The sequence below is a fragment of the Sceloporus occidentalis genome, unplaced genomic scaffold (assembly GCF_023333645.1).
Source record: "Sceloporus occidentalis isolate IW3139 unplaced genomic scaffold, rSceOcc1.0.p SCAF_68, whole genome shotgun sequence".
Lineage (NCBI taxonomy): Eukaryota > Metazoa > Chordata > Lepidosauria > Squamata > Phrynosomatidae > Sceloporus > Sceloporus occidentalis.
The window spans coordinates 1,999,308-2,016,268 of record NW_028317048.1 but is presented as its reverse complement, the minus strand read 5'-3'; the positions used below and the strand labels follow the sequence as shown (position 1 = coordinate 2,016,268).

The window sequence follows — 16,961 nt, the reverse complement described above, 5'->3', positions numbered from 1 at the left end:
TACAGCAACAAGACGTCCGGGTAGATCATTTTAGACCGTGCACTAGCATGTCATACATTGTTCTTTATCTCCAGGATGATCATCTTAGGTTGTAGAACATGGGTACATAAATACTAAGCCTGGCCCGAGCTAATAAATGTTTGTGTTCTCACCCTTCAATAGGATAGTTGAAAGGAGATACAAAAAAAACCCCCCAAAACTCAGGGAAGAGAGATTCTCACAAGTTTAGCTTACACCCTCCTAAAACTAAGATGTCTAATAAACAAACTGTATGCAAACAGTATGTGTTCCTTAGAAAAATATGTTGTGTGACCTCCAGCTGAAAAGATTAACACTCCTGCAAGTCATCTACAATTTGCAGTACATGCTACTGGTTGCTACCTGGTCCATTTCTGATTGGCCGTTACTCAACAATCACAATCCACGGCAGCTGTGCACAAAGTGTTGCTATATAGCAACATTAGAAATATTTCATTATTCTGTATCTTTGGCCAACAATAGATCCAAATGTATAATAAAAAAAACATGGCAGACAGAAGATGAAATGTCTATTAGCACCAGTCATACATGTTCACAAAGCACTGCTTATTTTGCTTATCCAGTTGAATATGTGAAGAAAAACAGAAGACCGCTAAGACAGCCTTCCCAAAGTGACTTGGCTCCTGGTTTATGCTGGTAGCCAAAAACCTAAAAGGAAAGACTGCTTGGCAAACTAGCCCTGGCTGATACAGAATCTCTACCCGGATTAGGGATTTTGTAAGGTATCCTTAACCATGTGCCACAAGAGCTCAAAGCTTCAAGCCCTTCTGCTTTATCCCCATATAAAAAGCTCAAATAAGGAAAGTAGACATCAGCCTTACAGGTAAGTAATGAATTAATATCTGGAGAACAAGACTATGCAGACTAAACAGTCTCATGCTAGCATTTGAACATACAGTTATGAGGTATTGGTAAGTCAGCACGGAGACTGCATTAAATGTTAAGGTCCACTGGTCAGTAAACAATCGCCGAAGTAGGTATCCTTCATTCTGGAGCTCTAAAGCGACCCCCATTATGGGGTGCCAGTCGCTGGTGCAAACTTCTGTGAAAGCTCCTCCAGGTTCTTCAGAAGCTCCTCTTCATCAGCAGGAGAGGAACGCGTACTTGCCAAAGGCAAATGGGTGGAAACAGGTTTTCGATCTATAAAATAAAGTATCTCAGCTTCAAACTGGGTGGATAAATGTCTTCTGTACAACCACATTTAAAATTAAACAATTATTGAACTCAAGGTTCTTATGTTCAAGTAAGGAAAATGGATATAGCCGTATTAGGCTCAGATCCATGTCCTCTCATACCATTTGTTATCTGTGTCTTAAGTTTCTCTAAGAATAAGCGGGATAAAATAAATTCTTGTATGCCAATTGTCATGTAAACGCCCTTAACAGGTGTCTTGATTCAGTTAATAGTCGTTACAGGTTTAGAAAAATGTCAAGAGTCTTCATTTAAATAAACGTAACATAACATATGGTTATCAATTCCATTGGTGGAGCTATATTGGTTACCAAAATCATAGGTCTGTATCAGAAGTGCCGGTCTTCCCTTATGACCCCCATAGCATGCATCTTCCAGCAGAATAGCTTTACATCTGGAACTCATTATACACAATAACAGAGACAAGGAAGATAAATCCAGGCAGGCGTTACCTTGGAAGAAGAGGCCGCTGGGCTGCTGTGTTGCAGCTGGAGATATAGCCAGCCACACCACAGTGTCCGCTCCCTGATCCTCTGTACGTAACCTATTCTTCATCTTCTCGTAAAAATCCGGCATGGAGGACCTTACAGCTTCAAGAAAAAAAATATAAATTATATATACATACATATATACACATACATACATATTAATCTAGATGCAGGCATCGGTTTGGCACCAAATGTTTAAAGGAAAACGCAGTGTGTTCATGACTCATGGGCCAAAAAGATATTAAGTCCCCCCACAGCCCCATGAGCAACATGGACGGGTTTCCTCACCCGGCACTAAGAGAACCCACCGAGATCAAAACTTGGCGGCTGCTGCCTGACTCAAGTCTGTTGTCTGGGAAATGTTCTAATTGAAACCCAGTTTGCTTGAGGACAGGCATTAGAGAACCAAACAGATTATCACATTATCTGGAAATCACTCACTATACCCTTACAAAAAAGGATTGCGTTCATTTATCAGGGAACGGTTTAGTGGCTCTGTAAATTCACGAAAATATGTTAACAGAGTTTTACTGTGGGGTATCAGCCATACAATAAAGGAAAAGAAACATTTAGGCTCATGCTAATGTATACGATGTTTTACCTGGTGTGTCAGCCCAGCCTGGGTGCATGACAGAGAAATGGACTTTTGGATGTGCTTTAGCCCACAACTCTGTTAAAATGACTTGCTGACGCTAAAAACAAATAAAACATTAAATGCTTCTACAATTGAATTTATGCAACCTCTGCATATTGCATTTTACAATATGCGGTTTATTTCACATTGCAATTTATTGGCTGTATTTTTTTGTAACAATGCAAACCTGAACTTTATTATTATCATCAAACCTAAAGAACCTTCTGTTCTTTTAAAATTAAAAAGTGTGAGGGTGTGTGTATATCTATATATCTAAGCCCAAAGGCCATAACGAGAGCCCACCTTGTTCTGAGCGTATACCATTGTTCCGTCAAAAGTCCCATTTTCACACTGGAGGTCAGAAACATTTAGCTTTTGAACCAGCATACCTCCCGAAGAGACGTTTACCTGTAGTATATATTATGAGACCGTTATTACATGTCTTCAAAGCAGAATCTGACAAATACAGAGTGAATTAACTGTTGTACTGCTTGGCAGACTGAACCCCATTTTTGTTAATATGACATTGAAAACAACTGTTTTTAGTTTGAAAAATTGTTCTTGTTTTATTTAATTTAATGATTTAGTCAACTGAATATTTGTCAAGTGTACCCACGAGCCCAGCCCTTATATGCCCTCAGAGTTCATGTAATGTCTAATTCTTGTTCACAATCCCGAATGTCCCTCTGGGTGAATATCTACAGAGAAAATCAGTACTAAATATTTAGATTAGCAGAATGACAAAGTACTTACAACTCTTGCATCTTCTTCCTTCTCCAGAGCAGGTAGCATTGCCTTTGTAAGAATGTAAGTACCTGAGAATAGAAGTAATCAACATCAAGCAGCACTGTCAGCATGAATTATAATTCTCCAGCATCATGGACTCCAAATCGATCCAGTCTGAGAAGGGTGCTCAGAAGCTCAGCTCTCAAAGAATTTAAAATACATAAGAGTAACAAGGTACAGGAAAATAGTTTCAGACTGACCTCTTATTCTAACATTTCTCCTCATTTGAAATAAACTTGAGGCTTAGATGGAATTTAAGGAGGTTTGGCTTTACCGAAATAGTGGTAGGTAAGTGGAACAGCCCCTCAATAGGTGTGGTAAAGGTTAAACAGTGAGATGATTTAAACTTGCAGACAAGATGGGCCAAATGGTTCTTATCTGCTGTCAAATTCTATGTTTCTATAAATCCAAGTTAATGCTGAATTACTACCGATTGTGCAAGATATCGTTCCCATTACGACTGAGCTAAAATGAATTAAACATATAGCATTGTCTGCTTACAAGGCCATCGCTCCCCTAGTAGCAGAAGCAACATATTGAGTGTAGAACTAAACCCCTTTGTAGTGTTTATATTTCACAGGAATTATTGGTCAAGCCTTAAACTAGCTCTTTTAAACCAAATCTTCTCCATTTTGACAATTTTAATGAGTGACCACCAATAAATAGACAAAGCTGCCGAGCATGACGAACATTCCTCTGAGATGGTTTTAAATTGGAGCTTTTAATATGTTGGTCTGACCTTTTAGTTCTTTTCCTTTAGAGAGAATGGCATAAAGCCAGCAAAGCACTTGACCGGAATTCTAATTGGACTGAAAGATCACATCTTTTACATAGACTTTAAACAGATTTTATGTACGGCTGGCATCTATAAAGTGTTTAATTTTACGGCACATTCATTGTTTCCTAACCATAAGACTTTACATGTAAGTTTTTAGACAAAACCATTTACATTACGGAAGAACCTCTATGTGGCGTAGGCATACACAGTAAGGACGCAGAATAATATCTGTGTTAGGAAGACAATAGTAAATGTGCTTGATCTGCACACTGCTTGGCTTGTAAGCGCTTACCCAAAGTGTTGGTAGCAAAGTTTTTCTCCAAGCCATCATCTGTCAGTTCCCTTTTGTTCACCATGCAACCGGCATTGTTTATCTGCAAACATAGCAGTCATATAATTACATATCACATAAGATCAAAAAGGTGATTAGTAAATCTTGACATAATTTTGAGTTATCAAATTCTAGCAAATATGGCAGAAGTTGAAAGAAATCATACTAAAAAACTTCATCTCAGCCCTTGTGGCAGATTAATTACTCTAGAGCAACCCCCTTTGGGGCCTGAGCTTAATTATTCTACCAAATAAAGCAGACTTTGTTACTCAGAAAATGCCTTCATTAACAGTGGCTACACAATGATCGTCAGCATAGAAAAGCTAGCATAGAAACAGATGAAGACTATACCGTCTGCACGTTCTGCTTGATGTAAAGACTCAATCCTTAATCACCTGCTCTTCATTCAGCCGCCTCCACCAACATTACTTCCACAAGCGCCAAAGTAACATTACCATTGAACATTCTGGGTTGTGTATAAAAAGTGCAAACTGAAGTGTTGCCTCATGACCATCAACCAAGAGAATAGTCTATTCAGCAGGAAACTTTTACTGGTTGTCTATGGTTGTAAGTGTGTGAGTGCGCATGAATGTGTGTATGCGCACGAACAATACATTCTTTATTGCCCAGAGAATGGCCCACTTGCTTAAAAAAAAAAAAAAAAAGAGGCACAAGACATGCAGTGTGTGGGTGTTTGCAACTCAACTTACCAAGACATTCAGCTTGTTCTCGGTCTTAAATTTATCTGCAAATTCCCATATTTGTTTCGGATTGGACATATCCAGCAAATGCACCCAAACATTCTAAACACAAACATATGGACATTGTTTTTTTTACTTGATGCTTTAAATGCAGTATAAAGTATGATAGAGAACTTTTCGTACTTTACACATACCTGGTTTCCAGTGCCAGCAATAATCTCCTTTTTCGCTTCTTCTGCACGTTCATGGTTTCTGCACACCAAGTGCACAGAACCTCCTAAAAGGATTGAGAGAAACAGTTATTTCTTAATAACGGGCAGTAGTTGCAGTTCAAATAACTTAAGAGCACTTTGTTACAGTTAATAATAAACGTGCGATTATGTCTATGTATGCATTGTGTATTGTGCAGGTTGGAGAATCTCTTTACACAGAAATAGAATTTTACAAATAACTTTTCAGTAGACTTGTGCATTCGTCTTCGGGCGAACATGGAAACGAACACGAAGAGTGCGTTTTCGTGTTCGTTCCGAAGACACGCCGAAGAGAAGACGGCGGCGGTAAAACGTAGGCGAAGACGAAGACACACACCACGAAGATCTTCGTGATTGTCTTCGTCTTCGTCTACCATTCCCCCCCTTCATCTTACCTTGTCTTGTCTTCGCGGCTTCGCAGCAGTTCCCGGAAGTGGAAATCCGCAGGTTCGCCGTCACGGGTTACAGGGCAGTGCGAATGAGCCTATTGGTCGCCTACAGGGACCTCCTCTGGCATCAACCAATTGGTTGATGCCAGAGAAAGACCCTGCAGGTGACCAATAGGCTCACTCGCACGGTCTTTGTAGCCCCTGACAGCGAACCTATGGATTTCCGCTCCCGTTAACCCCTTCGATGCTGCGTTAACACAGCATCGAAGGGGTTAACGGGAGCAGAAATCCATAGGTTAAAGGGCCGTGCAAGCGACCAATAGGCTCACTTGCACGGCCCCTTAACCCTTTAAAAAAAGGTTAACCCCTAACTAATTGAACAGGGAGGGAGACCAGTGGCATCGGCAGTGCCGATGCCACTGGTCTCCCTCCCTGTTCAATTAGTTAAATGTCCGTACGAGCGACTTTATTGGTCGCTCGTACGGACATTTAACCCGGCACAGACTAACTAATTGAACAGGGAGGGAGACCAGTGGCATCGGTCTCCCTCCCTGTTCAATTAGTTAAAGACCAGTGGCATCGGCAGGGCAAGTTGCAGCATTGGGGTTTTAAAACCCCAATGCTGCAACTTACCCTGCCGATGCCACTGGTCTCCCTCCCTGTACAGAGTTAAATGTCCGTACGAGCGACTTTATTGGTCGCTCGTACGGACATTTAACCCGGCACGGACTAACTAATTGAACAGGGAGGGAGACCAGTGGCATCGGTCTCCATCCCTGTTCAATTAGTTAAAGACCAGTGGCATCGGCAGGGCAAGTTGCAGCATTGGGGTTTTCAAACCCCAATGCTGCAACTTACCCTGCCGATGCCACTGGTCTCCCTCCCTGTACAGAGTTAAATGTCCGTACGAGCGACTTTATTGTTCGCTCGTACGGACATTTAATTAATTGAACAGGGAGGGAGACCAGTGGGATGTGCCGGGTAAGTTGTAGCATTGGGGTTTTAAAAGTCTGCACGAGCGACCAACAGAGTCGCTCGTGCAGACTTTTAAAACCCCAATGCTGTAACTTACCCGGCAGATCCCACTGGTCTCCCTGTTCTATCTGGACAATTACGGCACCAGGAGTATAACAGTCTGTATGAGCGACCCTATTGGTCGCCAGCAGGGGGCTCGTCTGCCATCAACCAATGGCAGACGAGCCCCCTGCTGACGACCAATAGAGTTGCTCATACGGACATTTAAACTCCTGGCGCCAGAGCGGCTTTAACCCCGTTTTAACCCCTTAACCGGGGAAAACGAAGAAAACCCGAGCACGAAGAATGTCCGCGAATATTCGCCCGAAGAGAAGACAGGACCAGGCGAATATTCGCGGAATACGAAGTTCTTTTTTTTGCCGAAGACGAGCACGAAGACGAACACGAAGAGCCCCCTGGTGCCCAAGTCTAATTTTCAGCCCAAATAGTCCTAATACAGAGACCCAGTGCTTAAGACCTTGGTCTCATCTTAGATTTAGGACAGCCACACATCTACTCTTTACATATTTAAAATTCCCTACTGTATTAGCCTCTACCTCTTCTGCTTTGAGGCTGTTCCATTTATCTATCACCCTCTCAGCAACTTCCTCACTTTAAATCTCTTACCCTCTGGTTTTAGATGTAGATTATGAGCTTGTATTCCAACATTTCTCCTTATTTGAACTAAACAGCCTTTATGTACTCAAACCAAGTTTAGCAGTTACATGTTTTCATCACATCTGCGCCTATCTTTCTTCCTGGTTATACATAGTTTGCAGAATAAAAATTATTAGGAAAGTCTATTTACCATTTTATGCTTGGGGCAGGGGCTCTATTTATTTATTTCAATGGGAGCTCTGTCCTGCCACCGATTGGCTGATTGAGACAGCCAACCAGCGACAAGAATCATCGTACCACAGAGGAGGGCAGCAGCCCTACTAACACAGGTAATTGGAGAACATGTATTTAACCACTTACAGGTTACTTCTAATGCGTTCTTTTTTACTGGGCAGTCAGGGGCAGTAAAGTGTCTCTTTAAATAGGTCATGTGACTTAAAAAATCATACCAACTTAGCTATGCATTACGCGGAGCCAATCTAGCGGTTCTTACAGGAGAAACCTGCTGGCGTTTGTCCTTCATAATACGCGGTTAAGTTAGGGAACCGATATTGTAAATCGCAAACAGTTTTAGTTAATAAACCCCTAAATCCCCCCCCAGGGGTGGGTTTTAATCACCACTCGCTGTGTCTCACCTTTTTTTGCTATTATCATGGCCACAGCTTTGCCAATCCCACTATTAGCACCTGTAATCATGTAATGCTTTCCAGTAACATCAACTTCCAGATCTTCTGCAACAAAGTGCTTGGCGGCAGCTTCATATCCACTCCTGGAATACATTAAAAAAGTTTTACGGATAAATAGAAACTCTCAGACTGAACATAACTAATATACCCGCGTTCCACGGACCTGCAAGCGTCCTCCCAGACCTAGCGTTTCTTCCGGGACCCTACCGCGATAGATCCTTTCCACCACTTGTCATTTTAACAGACATTCAACACATTCAACTAACGAAGCCAGTCCTCCCAAACAGTCTTCCTACATCATCGTTAGGACTACAGCGCTTGGCTTCCACGCTACACAATTGCAGAAAGTATAATCTTTCCCATCCTTCATGCCTCCTGCTCAACAGTCCGGACTTTACCATTTGTTCTGCGCTATTACATTTTTGTTTGATAATTTAATGAAAAGGGGTGCTAGATCAACCTAAATTTATCCAACACGTTTTACCAGATATTAAAATTATGGAAGGAATCCAACGAGCGCAGAATACAGTTTTGGGGCAATATACTGTAATATAAATATATGTTATATTTTATAGGATACCTAACTAAACTAAAAACCAATACATGTCAGGCGAGATTAAAGTCTGCATTTATCCTAGCTAAAGGCAGCATTATATATAGTATGTACTAGAGATAAAAAAACCACAGGGAATATTTACTGCTATTATATTTTATTTATGTAGTGCCAACAATATACACAGCGCTTCTTACAATCCCTACATCCAAACAGTCTGACATTATTCTAAGGGGGGGGGGAGACACTAAATATAAAGGATTATAAAACTGGAGCAGGTAAGGTAATTAAAATGCAACTTATGTATTTTAAACAAAAGGAATCCAAATTAAATGTAAAATCATGCAAATTCCCTATTGCTGCTACAACCCTAAAATATATCTTAAAAAAAATCCATTTTATTTTAATGTATATCTTAAATAAAACATAATAAGTAACATTGTAACAAACCCTCAGGCTGATGCACGTCACACTTTTAGCCATAAAGTTTCATAAGCATGTGTGACCGTGCGGTTAAATAATAACCGTACTATGTAAGAGCATTAGATAATATATTATATCACACAGCGCTTATATATGCGAATTACACAACAACACTGACAGCACCCATCAGCCTGCACAACACGGGCAACAAGCCTTCCCTACACCGATCCTACATGCACTGTATATATACACACACACACATATATATATATATATACACACACATATACATACATATATATATATATAATATACACAGACACCGACATCACGGCTTATTGCTACTATTAACCCATTATTAACCAGCTCAGCAAAGCAAGCACGACTTATTGACACCTACTCTACCAGGAAGTCAAAGACCGCAAACCACGTATGGAAAGGGTTAGCAGATTATGGGGTGGGGGTGAAAAGACCACTAGCATTTATTCTACTCGCCGGTTATAATTATGTAGTAATACAAAGAACGTTAACGTTACTTACGACTGCAAACTGACACTGCCCGGAAAACGTGTTTCCTATCAAACTGCAAAGCGACCAGCAGACTGGGAACACAATTATCATTACTATTATTTCTACTATTATTATTATTATTGCGATTATTGCAGAGCTCGCCGGTTTGGAATGTTTGGTCACCGAAGCGTTGTATTTACCCCCCGGTGGCTGCAGAGTATCACTCCCAGCAGCACTACATCCAGCACACACCGCTCGCGGCGTCACTTACTTGGTATACTCCCGCAGCCCCTTCAGGAACCACACCGTGTTTCTATACAGCGACATTTCCCTCCCCGCTCTATCAGACAATGTTCTGCACTGCACTGCCTGCAATTCCCTTCCTTTGAGTCTTTTGCTCCTCCCCCAGGGGCTGGCCTCTGACGCCAGGCAATGGCCGATAACCGGCGCCCGGAGCGTTAGCTCCGCCCCGTTGCGTCACCGTAAACGCTTTCTGACAGGAGGACTTGTGGGGTTGGGTCTTTGGCGCCTTGAGGTTGTGAGATGAAAGTTTAGGTTGTGTTTCTGAGGTTTCGGCTCCTTCATGAGTTCATTTGTACGTGAATTTAACTGATAGGAAAAAAAAATGACGCACGTCCTTTATCCCCCCTTCCTAAGTAGAAAATTGAATTAAAAGTTGGGGTGTACTTAAGCTTGGAATGGGTGATAGAAATTATTAATTTATCTTAAAAAAACTTATGACGGCTAGAAATCTTCATACTGGCTAACATTTCACGTGTCATAAGATTCCTGAATACTATATTTTCAACATATTGCTTGTGTATCCTACTGACTTGCTTGAAATCGGGTATCTTTTTTTAGTCATTTACAGAGGACGCACCGTGTAAGTCCGGTAACAGTAAAACTGGCCTGGGGAGATGCTAATAATGGTTGTTTTTGTAAACTAGTTGTTTTTTTTTATTGAAGAGCAAAAAAAAGCATCCGGGCAAAATGTTTTCACAAAACTGACAGTGAAAGGGTTAACACTGTATGGAGTTTATAGTATTATTTCTGCAATGCTACAATTATGAGTTTTCCCGCGTGTCACGTTTTACATTTCTGTACATGAGAAAGTTCAAATAACCGCCTAACACCCTTGGGCGAGGCAGTCCATAATACCGGCTCTGATTTTGGCTACAACCATTCTAAGCGTCCATTAAAATACACCAATTGGCAAATGGGTCTATTCACTAAAGGTAGAGTTGGCGGCAGAGTTTTGTTTCAGCGCCTTTACTTTACTTGTGAAGATCCAACTCCAGTGAGCTTTTGCTGCAGGGAGATCTTGGCTAGCCCTCTATAACGTATGGTTAAATCAGCAAGTCTTTGAACACATTGAATTATACATTATACAGGGCCACCTCAGCTTTTTTTTTTTTTTTTTATGTTTTCTTTGTTTCGTCACGATAAGGATACAGAAAGAAAGAAGGGGGGGTCACAAAAAATAAAATGCAGTGTCAGATCCATGGTAAATTTCAAATGACAAACAGTCACACAGTACATGTGAAGGGGTATAGAGCCAACACAACAAGAATGTCGTATAATAAATATAAGTAAGAATATGTATAAGTTGAGGATATGTAGCAAAGAGAACGAAAAGCATGAGTAGTCCTCATCATTTGAGGAGAATGACATGGTATCAAGTAGAGGTCCACAAAGAGGAGGTGAGATGGTAATGTGTGTGTCAGCCATATGGGTAGGTACAGAGGTTCTCGTCGTGAGGTAAATATGACACTATGTATCCATAAACGTGAACGTATATAAATGTAGTCTGAAATGAAACAGAACATAACAAACAAGAACAAATAAACCCTCTGCTCATCCTGCGTGGTGGTAAAAAAAAAAAAAGGGGGGGGATTGCCCATTAATAAACACCATGTTGTGCACAGCGACAGAACCTATGCAGGTACAATTGGAGTTCTGCCTTGAAAAAGTTGGAGACTGTACCACGAGGTATGTTGAAAAGCGGATTGGATCAACAATTGTGTGTCTGTTTTCAATGTGGAAATGAATGTGCCCCAAGTGTCAAAAAACTTACTGGTGGATTTTTCTTTTGTCAGCTTGGCTTCTACCCAATCCATCCGAAATAGGTAAAACAATTTGTCTTGGAAAAGAGTAAGAGTGGGTGGTTGAGGTCGGATCCAGTGGTGAAGTATACATTTACGGGCCACAGCAGTAACAATATGTGTGAGTTTTTTAGAAGAACGACCAGTAGGACCAACCATACCAAACATCGCCACCTCAGGAGATAGCGGAAACGATACAATCTTGTGGTTCAAAACAAAAGTATGTACTTGGGACCAGAAGCAGTGAAAGGAGTGTGCACCTCAGCTTTTTTTTCTGGAGAAATGTGCTAGTGTTGGCCCTTCCTAATGGATACAGATGCTAGGCAACTCTCCCTTTTGTGATTAGACCCCAGCCTCAGTATTCCATCTGATTCCATTTAAAGAAGGGGCTTCTATGGTCCTGAAAGCTTGCATTCTACATTCTTTTTTTTGATTCTACATCTTTATTCTTTTTTTATGTTGGCTAAAAAAGGGGTCACTATCTTCTGTTGGGCCAATAGGGATGTATCCTTTTTAATAATGGCAGGCTGGCAAATAACTCACATTTCTAGAAATTAATTTCCTTATAGTAGAAGCTATAACTGTAACATGTAAATTTGATATGAGAAGTGTTATCTTGGGGGGGGGGTTAGTTCATAGACCCAAAACATTTCTTTAATGTGGTCTCCACCCCTCCAGTTTTTACATACTTTACAAATTAGAAGGAATGTCAGGAAATTAGTGTCTTTATTATGGTGATCAAGAAAATGTTTTCTCCCAAAGGGTGTGTTGAGGCATTGAATAACACCTAGATCTGCAGAAGCGGCCCCATGTGGCCCCTCCCCCGGATGTTAACGGCCATTATATATATATATATGTATGTATGTGTATTATAGATATATATATATTATCTATAGCGCAACAAATGCTTAATTTAGAAGAGCTTAGCAGGTGATCAGCGATTGTCTCCTAAGCTTAAACAGTGCCGCTAAAATGCCGATAGCGAGGCATTCAGCAACACTGAAAACCTACCCAGGGCACCCTGTGACTACTCGGGAAAACAGTCACAAGCGCCACTGTGAGAGATTTTGCTTCTTGCAAGATGACATCCATTAAAAAAAACTTTGATTTGATGCTGTAAATCGGAGTTTTCCTGGTTTAAAGATGTCCTCAAAAAGGACATGGGCACAGACCAACCAGATGTCGAAATTCCAAAAAAATGCACACCTTACAAAGGTGGCTTTTTACCTCCCAAATAATGTGTTGCTGAACATGGGGCCAGAATTTTCAACTTGTCAAAATTCCAATTTGAAAAATATGCATCTCCAAAATATGGACTTGAAGCCCCCAAATAACATCACAAACCCATGCATGGGTGGGATTGCTGTACTCGGGAGATGTTGCTGAACGCATATTGGTGTGTTATGTGACAGTGACACATACCAGGAGCGGTAAATCCATACCTGAAGTAAAATGTGTAGTAGAATTAGTGCATGGAAAGAGTTAAAATACTAGCATTTGAAATACCCTGGGGTGCCTAGTTTTCAAACATATATGGTTTGATGGGGGGTTAATTGAATTGGCCCGGCCTCAAAGATGTCCCAAATAGGACATGGGGCTGAATGACCATTGTTGAAAAAGAAATGGTTTTGACATAGCAATATGCTTATACTTATTATATGCAATATACTTATTGTCCTATAACTTGCAAAAAAACATCGGGTATTTCTAAACTCAGGACACATTAGAATCTATTTAGCAGGGTTTTTTCATCATGTATATCGTTTCTAGTTGAACCTCGCCAAACGAGCGAGATATCATCGATGTACAGATGGAAACACAGCGAGTTATTTAATCCGTCATGATTTGAGGATATATATGATTCTTCCCAGCATGTGCTATATATAAACTCACAGATTAAGAGACACCACAGTTTGAACATTTTGTATGCAATATCCAGTTTATTGTTTTGACCTAGGAAAAGAAGTTTTTTTGATAATAAAGTCACATTCCTGTCTATAATATCACCAAATATACTGTGCAAATTCTCATTTGCGTAATTTAAAAGGTACAAGGCAAACATTAAACATTTGTAGGTGTGCAAAAATACCAATTTTAATGTTAACACATTTTCATTACAATCCATTGATTTATGTATCCCATCACAGGCCTACCTTTCAATTACCATCTTAGGTTGTCATTCTATCGATTAATCAAAATTTTAATTATAAATGTTTCATTTTTAGAGCATGTATACCGTAATTAAACTCATTCTCTGGAACTGATATACATTGAGAACCTAAAACACACTAGCATGAGAATTTCTTCCAAACAACATTATTTCTTAGAAAAGACCTGCTTTAAAGGCGCGTGTCCCCCTCGCCGCTTGGGTTCTGTGACATGTACACGTTTAGATTTGAACTGCAGTCTTCCTTGCTTATGCATACACTTTGTAGCTTCAGCTTCTCTCTCATGCTGCAGCTTCTCTCAGCTCTGAAATCGGGCTGCGGTTTTAGCTTTTCCAGATCCCGCGCAAGGGCAACCTGTCCTATTCACCTGTTCTTTGACATGTAATGCCTGGTAAAGGGTACGACTGCCTGCAAGTGGGATCCGTGGGATTAATAATGTCATTTATTTTTGCTAAAGATGTCACCTACTGGATTCAGGAGAGCTGTATTCCTATCCCATGCATGTTTACATTTCTTTACTGTGTAAACTTCTACCACTTCTGCTGGAAGGCTGTTCCACTCATTTACCACACTCTCAATAAAAGTAGTGATCTGGGGTTTCATTTCAAATGGGAGAAGAAAAACACCAAGACAAAGACGATTTATCTGTACACTGTTGTCACGATCCCGGCCGTAGTACGGTCCGGGAGGACTCACCGCATCGCGCTCCCGTGCGGGGTGCGTCGCCCGAGTACCCGCGGCGTCACAGCCCCGTCCGGGATGCGTCGCCCGGGTGCTCGTGGCGTCGCGCTCCCGTGCGGAGTGCGTCGCCTGAGTACCCGCGGCGTCACAGCCCCGTCCGGGACGTGTCGCCCGGGTGCCCGTGGCGTCGCGCTCCGGTGCGAAGTGCATCTCCCGAGTACCCCCGAGTGGCGGGTACTCGGTACTTACCCCTCCCGGGTCGATCCAGCCATGCAAGGTCCTCTTCCGCGGCGGTTCACAAGAATGAACCGCCGCACAGTAATGGACACCTCCAGTATCCCAAGACACGCCCCCCTGCCGTTCTCTTACCCCTATGGAGAAGAAACGCGCCCATTGGACGTCCTCATAGTTGGAGGCGGGATCTGGAAGGGCGGCAGGTTTAAAAGCAGAGCACTGATGCCAGTTCAGTGCTCAGTTGTTTTTACAACTAGCTGTTGTTCTTACCTGGTGCTTACCTGTTACTTACCTGTTATATTGATTCCTGTTACCGACCTTGGCTTGATCCCTGACCACGTTGACCTCTCAGCTCCTGACCTGGATTGTTTGACCATTCTCTGCCTGCTGCCTGCTACCGACCTTTGCTTGATTCCTGACCACGTTAACCTCTCAGCTCCTGACCCGGATTGTTCGACCATTCTCTGCCTGCTGCCTGTTACCGACCTTGGCTTGATCTCTGACCACGTTGACCTCTCAGCTCCTGACCCGGATTGTTTTTGACCATTCTCTGCCTGATACCTGGTTCCGATCTCGGCTTGTTTCCTGACCTCGTTACTCCTCTGCTCCTGACCTGGACTATCTGACCACATAGAGACTGGTCCATTTGTATCCTGCATCCTGGTTTCCACACCTTTGCAAACGTAACATAACAACTGAGCCCGCATGGAAACCGCAGGATTAGCTGATGCTGTCGCTGCTCTCGCCCAACAGATGGCGACAATTACACAATCCCTTCATGAGATCCAAACCGGACAACATCAACAGCAACAACAGATTGTGCAAATTCAAGGTGCTCTCCAAGTACCTGGCAACCTGCCTCCAGCACCAGTCGAAGTGCCTGAACCACCAGTACTTCACGGAGCAACAGCGCTGGAACCGCAAGTGCCCTTGCCAGACAAGTACACTGGAGACCGCACAAAGTACCAGACTTTTATGACCTCATGCCAAATATTGTTCCGTCTCAAACCCAGAACTTATGCTAATGACTACATCAAAATTCACACGGTCATAGCCCTCTTGTCTGAAGAACCCCAACTCTGGGCCCATCATCTGATCCGTAACAATAGTCCGGTGCTTGACACATGGAACACTTTCCGGCAGGCCATGGATGCACTATACGCCGATACGTTCCAGACCACGTCCGCTACCAGTACCTTAAGAGCCCTTCGCCAAGGGAAACGTCCAGTAGAGAACTACATAGCCGAATTCCGACGTGTCTCCCTCGAGACAACATGGAATGAGGCGGCTTTACACGACCAGTTCCGGCTGGGTCTGTCGGATTCGATACGAGATGAACTTGCTCGCTCCGCTATCCCGTCATCTTTGGAAGACTTCGCCACATTGTGTATACAAATCGACCGGAGGTTAAGAGAAAGAAAGGCCGAACGCTTAGCCTCTCCTTCTCACACCTGGTCCACCGCCAGACCACCACCAAAAACCACACCCAAAGAGACCCCAGAAGAACCTATGCAGTTGGGACTCATCCGAGGCCCGTTGTCAGGTGCCGAGAAGGACCGACGTCGGTCTCTTGATCTCTGTCTGTATTGTGGTACCCCAGGCCACTACGCCGAGTGCCAAAACAAGAGACGACCATCTCGGGGTAAGCTACCCTCATTATCCATTCCGGCCACCCATGGTGTTTCTCCACATTTACCACATCATCTGTCCCTCTCCATTACCTTACAGTGGAAGGGGAATACCGTCGCTCTCGCAGCTATGATTGACTCGGGTGCCAGCAGTAACATACTCGACACAGACGTGACCCGCCAACACGGCATACCCGTCCAGAAGAAGACCACACCTCTACTGCTTCAGTTAGTGGACGGACGTCCTCTACAGTCCGGTCCCATCACCACAGAGACATCACCCTTGCACATGCACGTTGATCCTGATCATACGGAGTACATATCATTCGATGTTATACCCTCTCCTGTGTTTCCAGTTATCTTGGGACTCCCCTGGTTACGAACTCAAAACCCTCACATTGACTGGACATCCAACTCTGTGTCGTTTCATATCAATAAAGACCCTTGTTCACACAAACCGCCTCCGTCCATCAATATAGCACACGACTACAGCTCCCTTCCGATACCCACGATTCCGAGTCATTACAGCCGATTTGCTGATGTGTTCGAGAAAAAAGCAGCCAACAGATTGCCACCCCACAGGGAGTACGACTGTCCGATCGACTTGTTCCCAGGAGCCCCTATTCCGTTCGGCCGTTTGTATCCTATGTCCGAACCTGAACTCGTCACCCTCAAGGCCTACATCGACGAGAATCTAGCCAAAGGCTTTATCCGACCATCCACCTCCCCCGCTGGAGCAGGGATTTTCTTTGTTCC

The 16,961-nt window shown here is 42.7% G+C and overlaps 1 protein-coding gene across 1 annotated transcript; it reads right to left on the bottom strand.

Annotated features, from left to right (window-relative positions):
- Positions 1–1,051: 1,051 nt before the first annotated feature.
- LOC149286496 (dehydrogenase/reductase SDR family member 12-like) lies at positions 1,052–9,719 on the bottom strand. The gene is made up of 10 exons (XM_089493921.1): positions 9,664–9,719; positions 7,856–7,989; positions 5,143–5,225; positions 4,958–5,050; positions 4,209–4,290; positions 3,106–3,167; positions 2,656–2,760; positions 2,320–2,410; positions 1,683–1,820; positions 1,052–1,179 (listed from the first exon to the last, which is right to left on the bottom strand). The coding sequence occupies exons 1-10, from the start codon at positions 9,717–9,719 to the stop codon at positions 1,052–1,054; spliced, it is 972 nt and encodes a 323-aa protein (XP_089350047.1).
- Between the last annotated feature and the right edge of the window lie 7,242 nt (positions 9,720–16,961).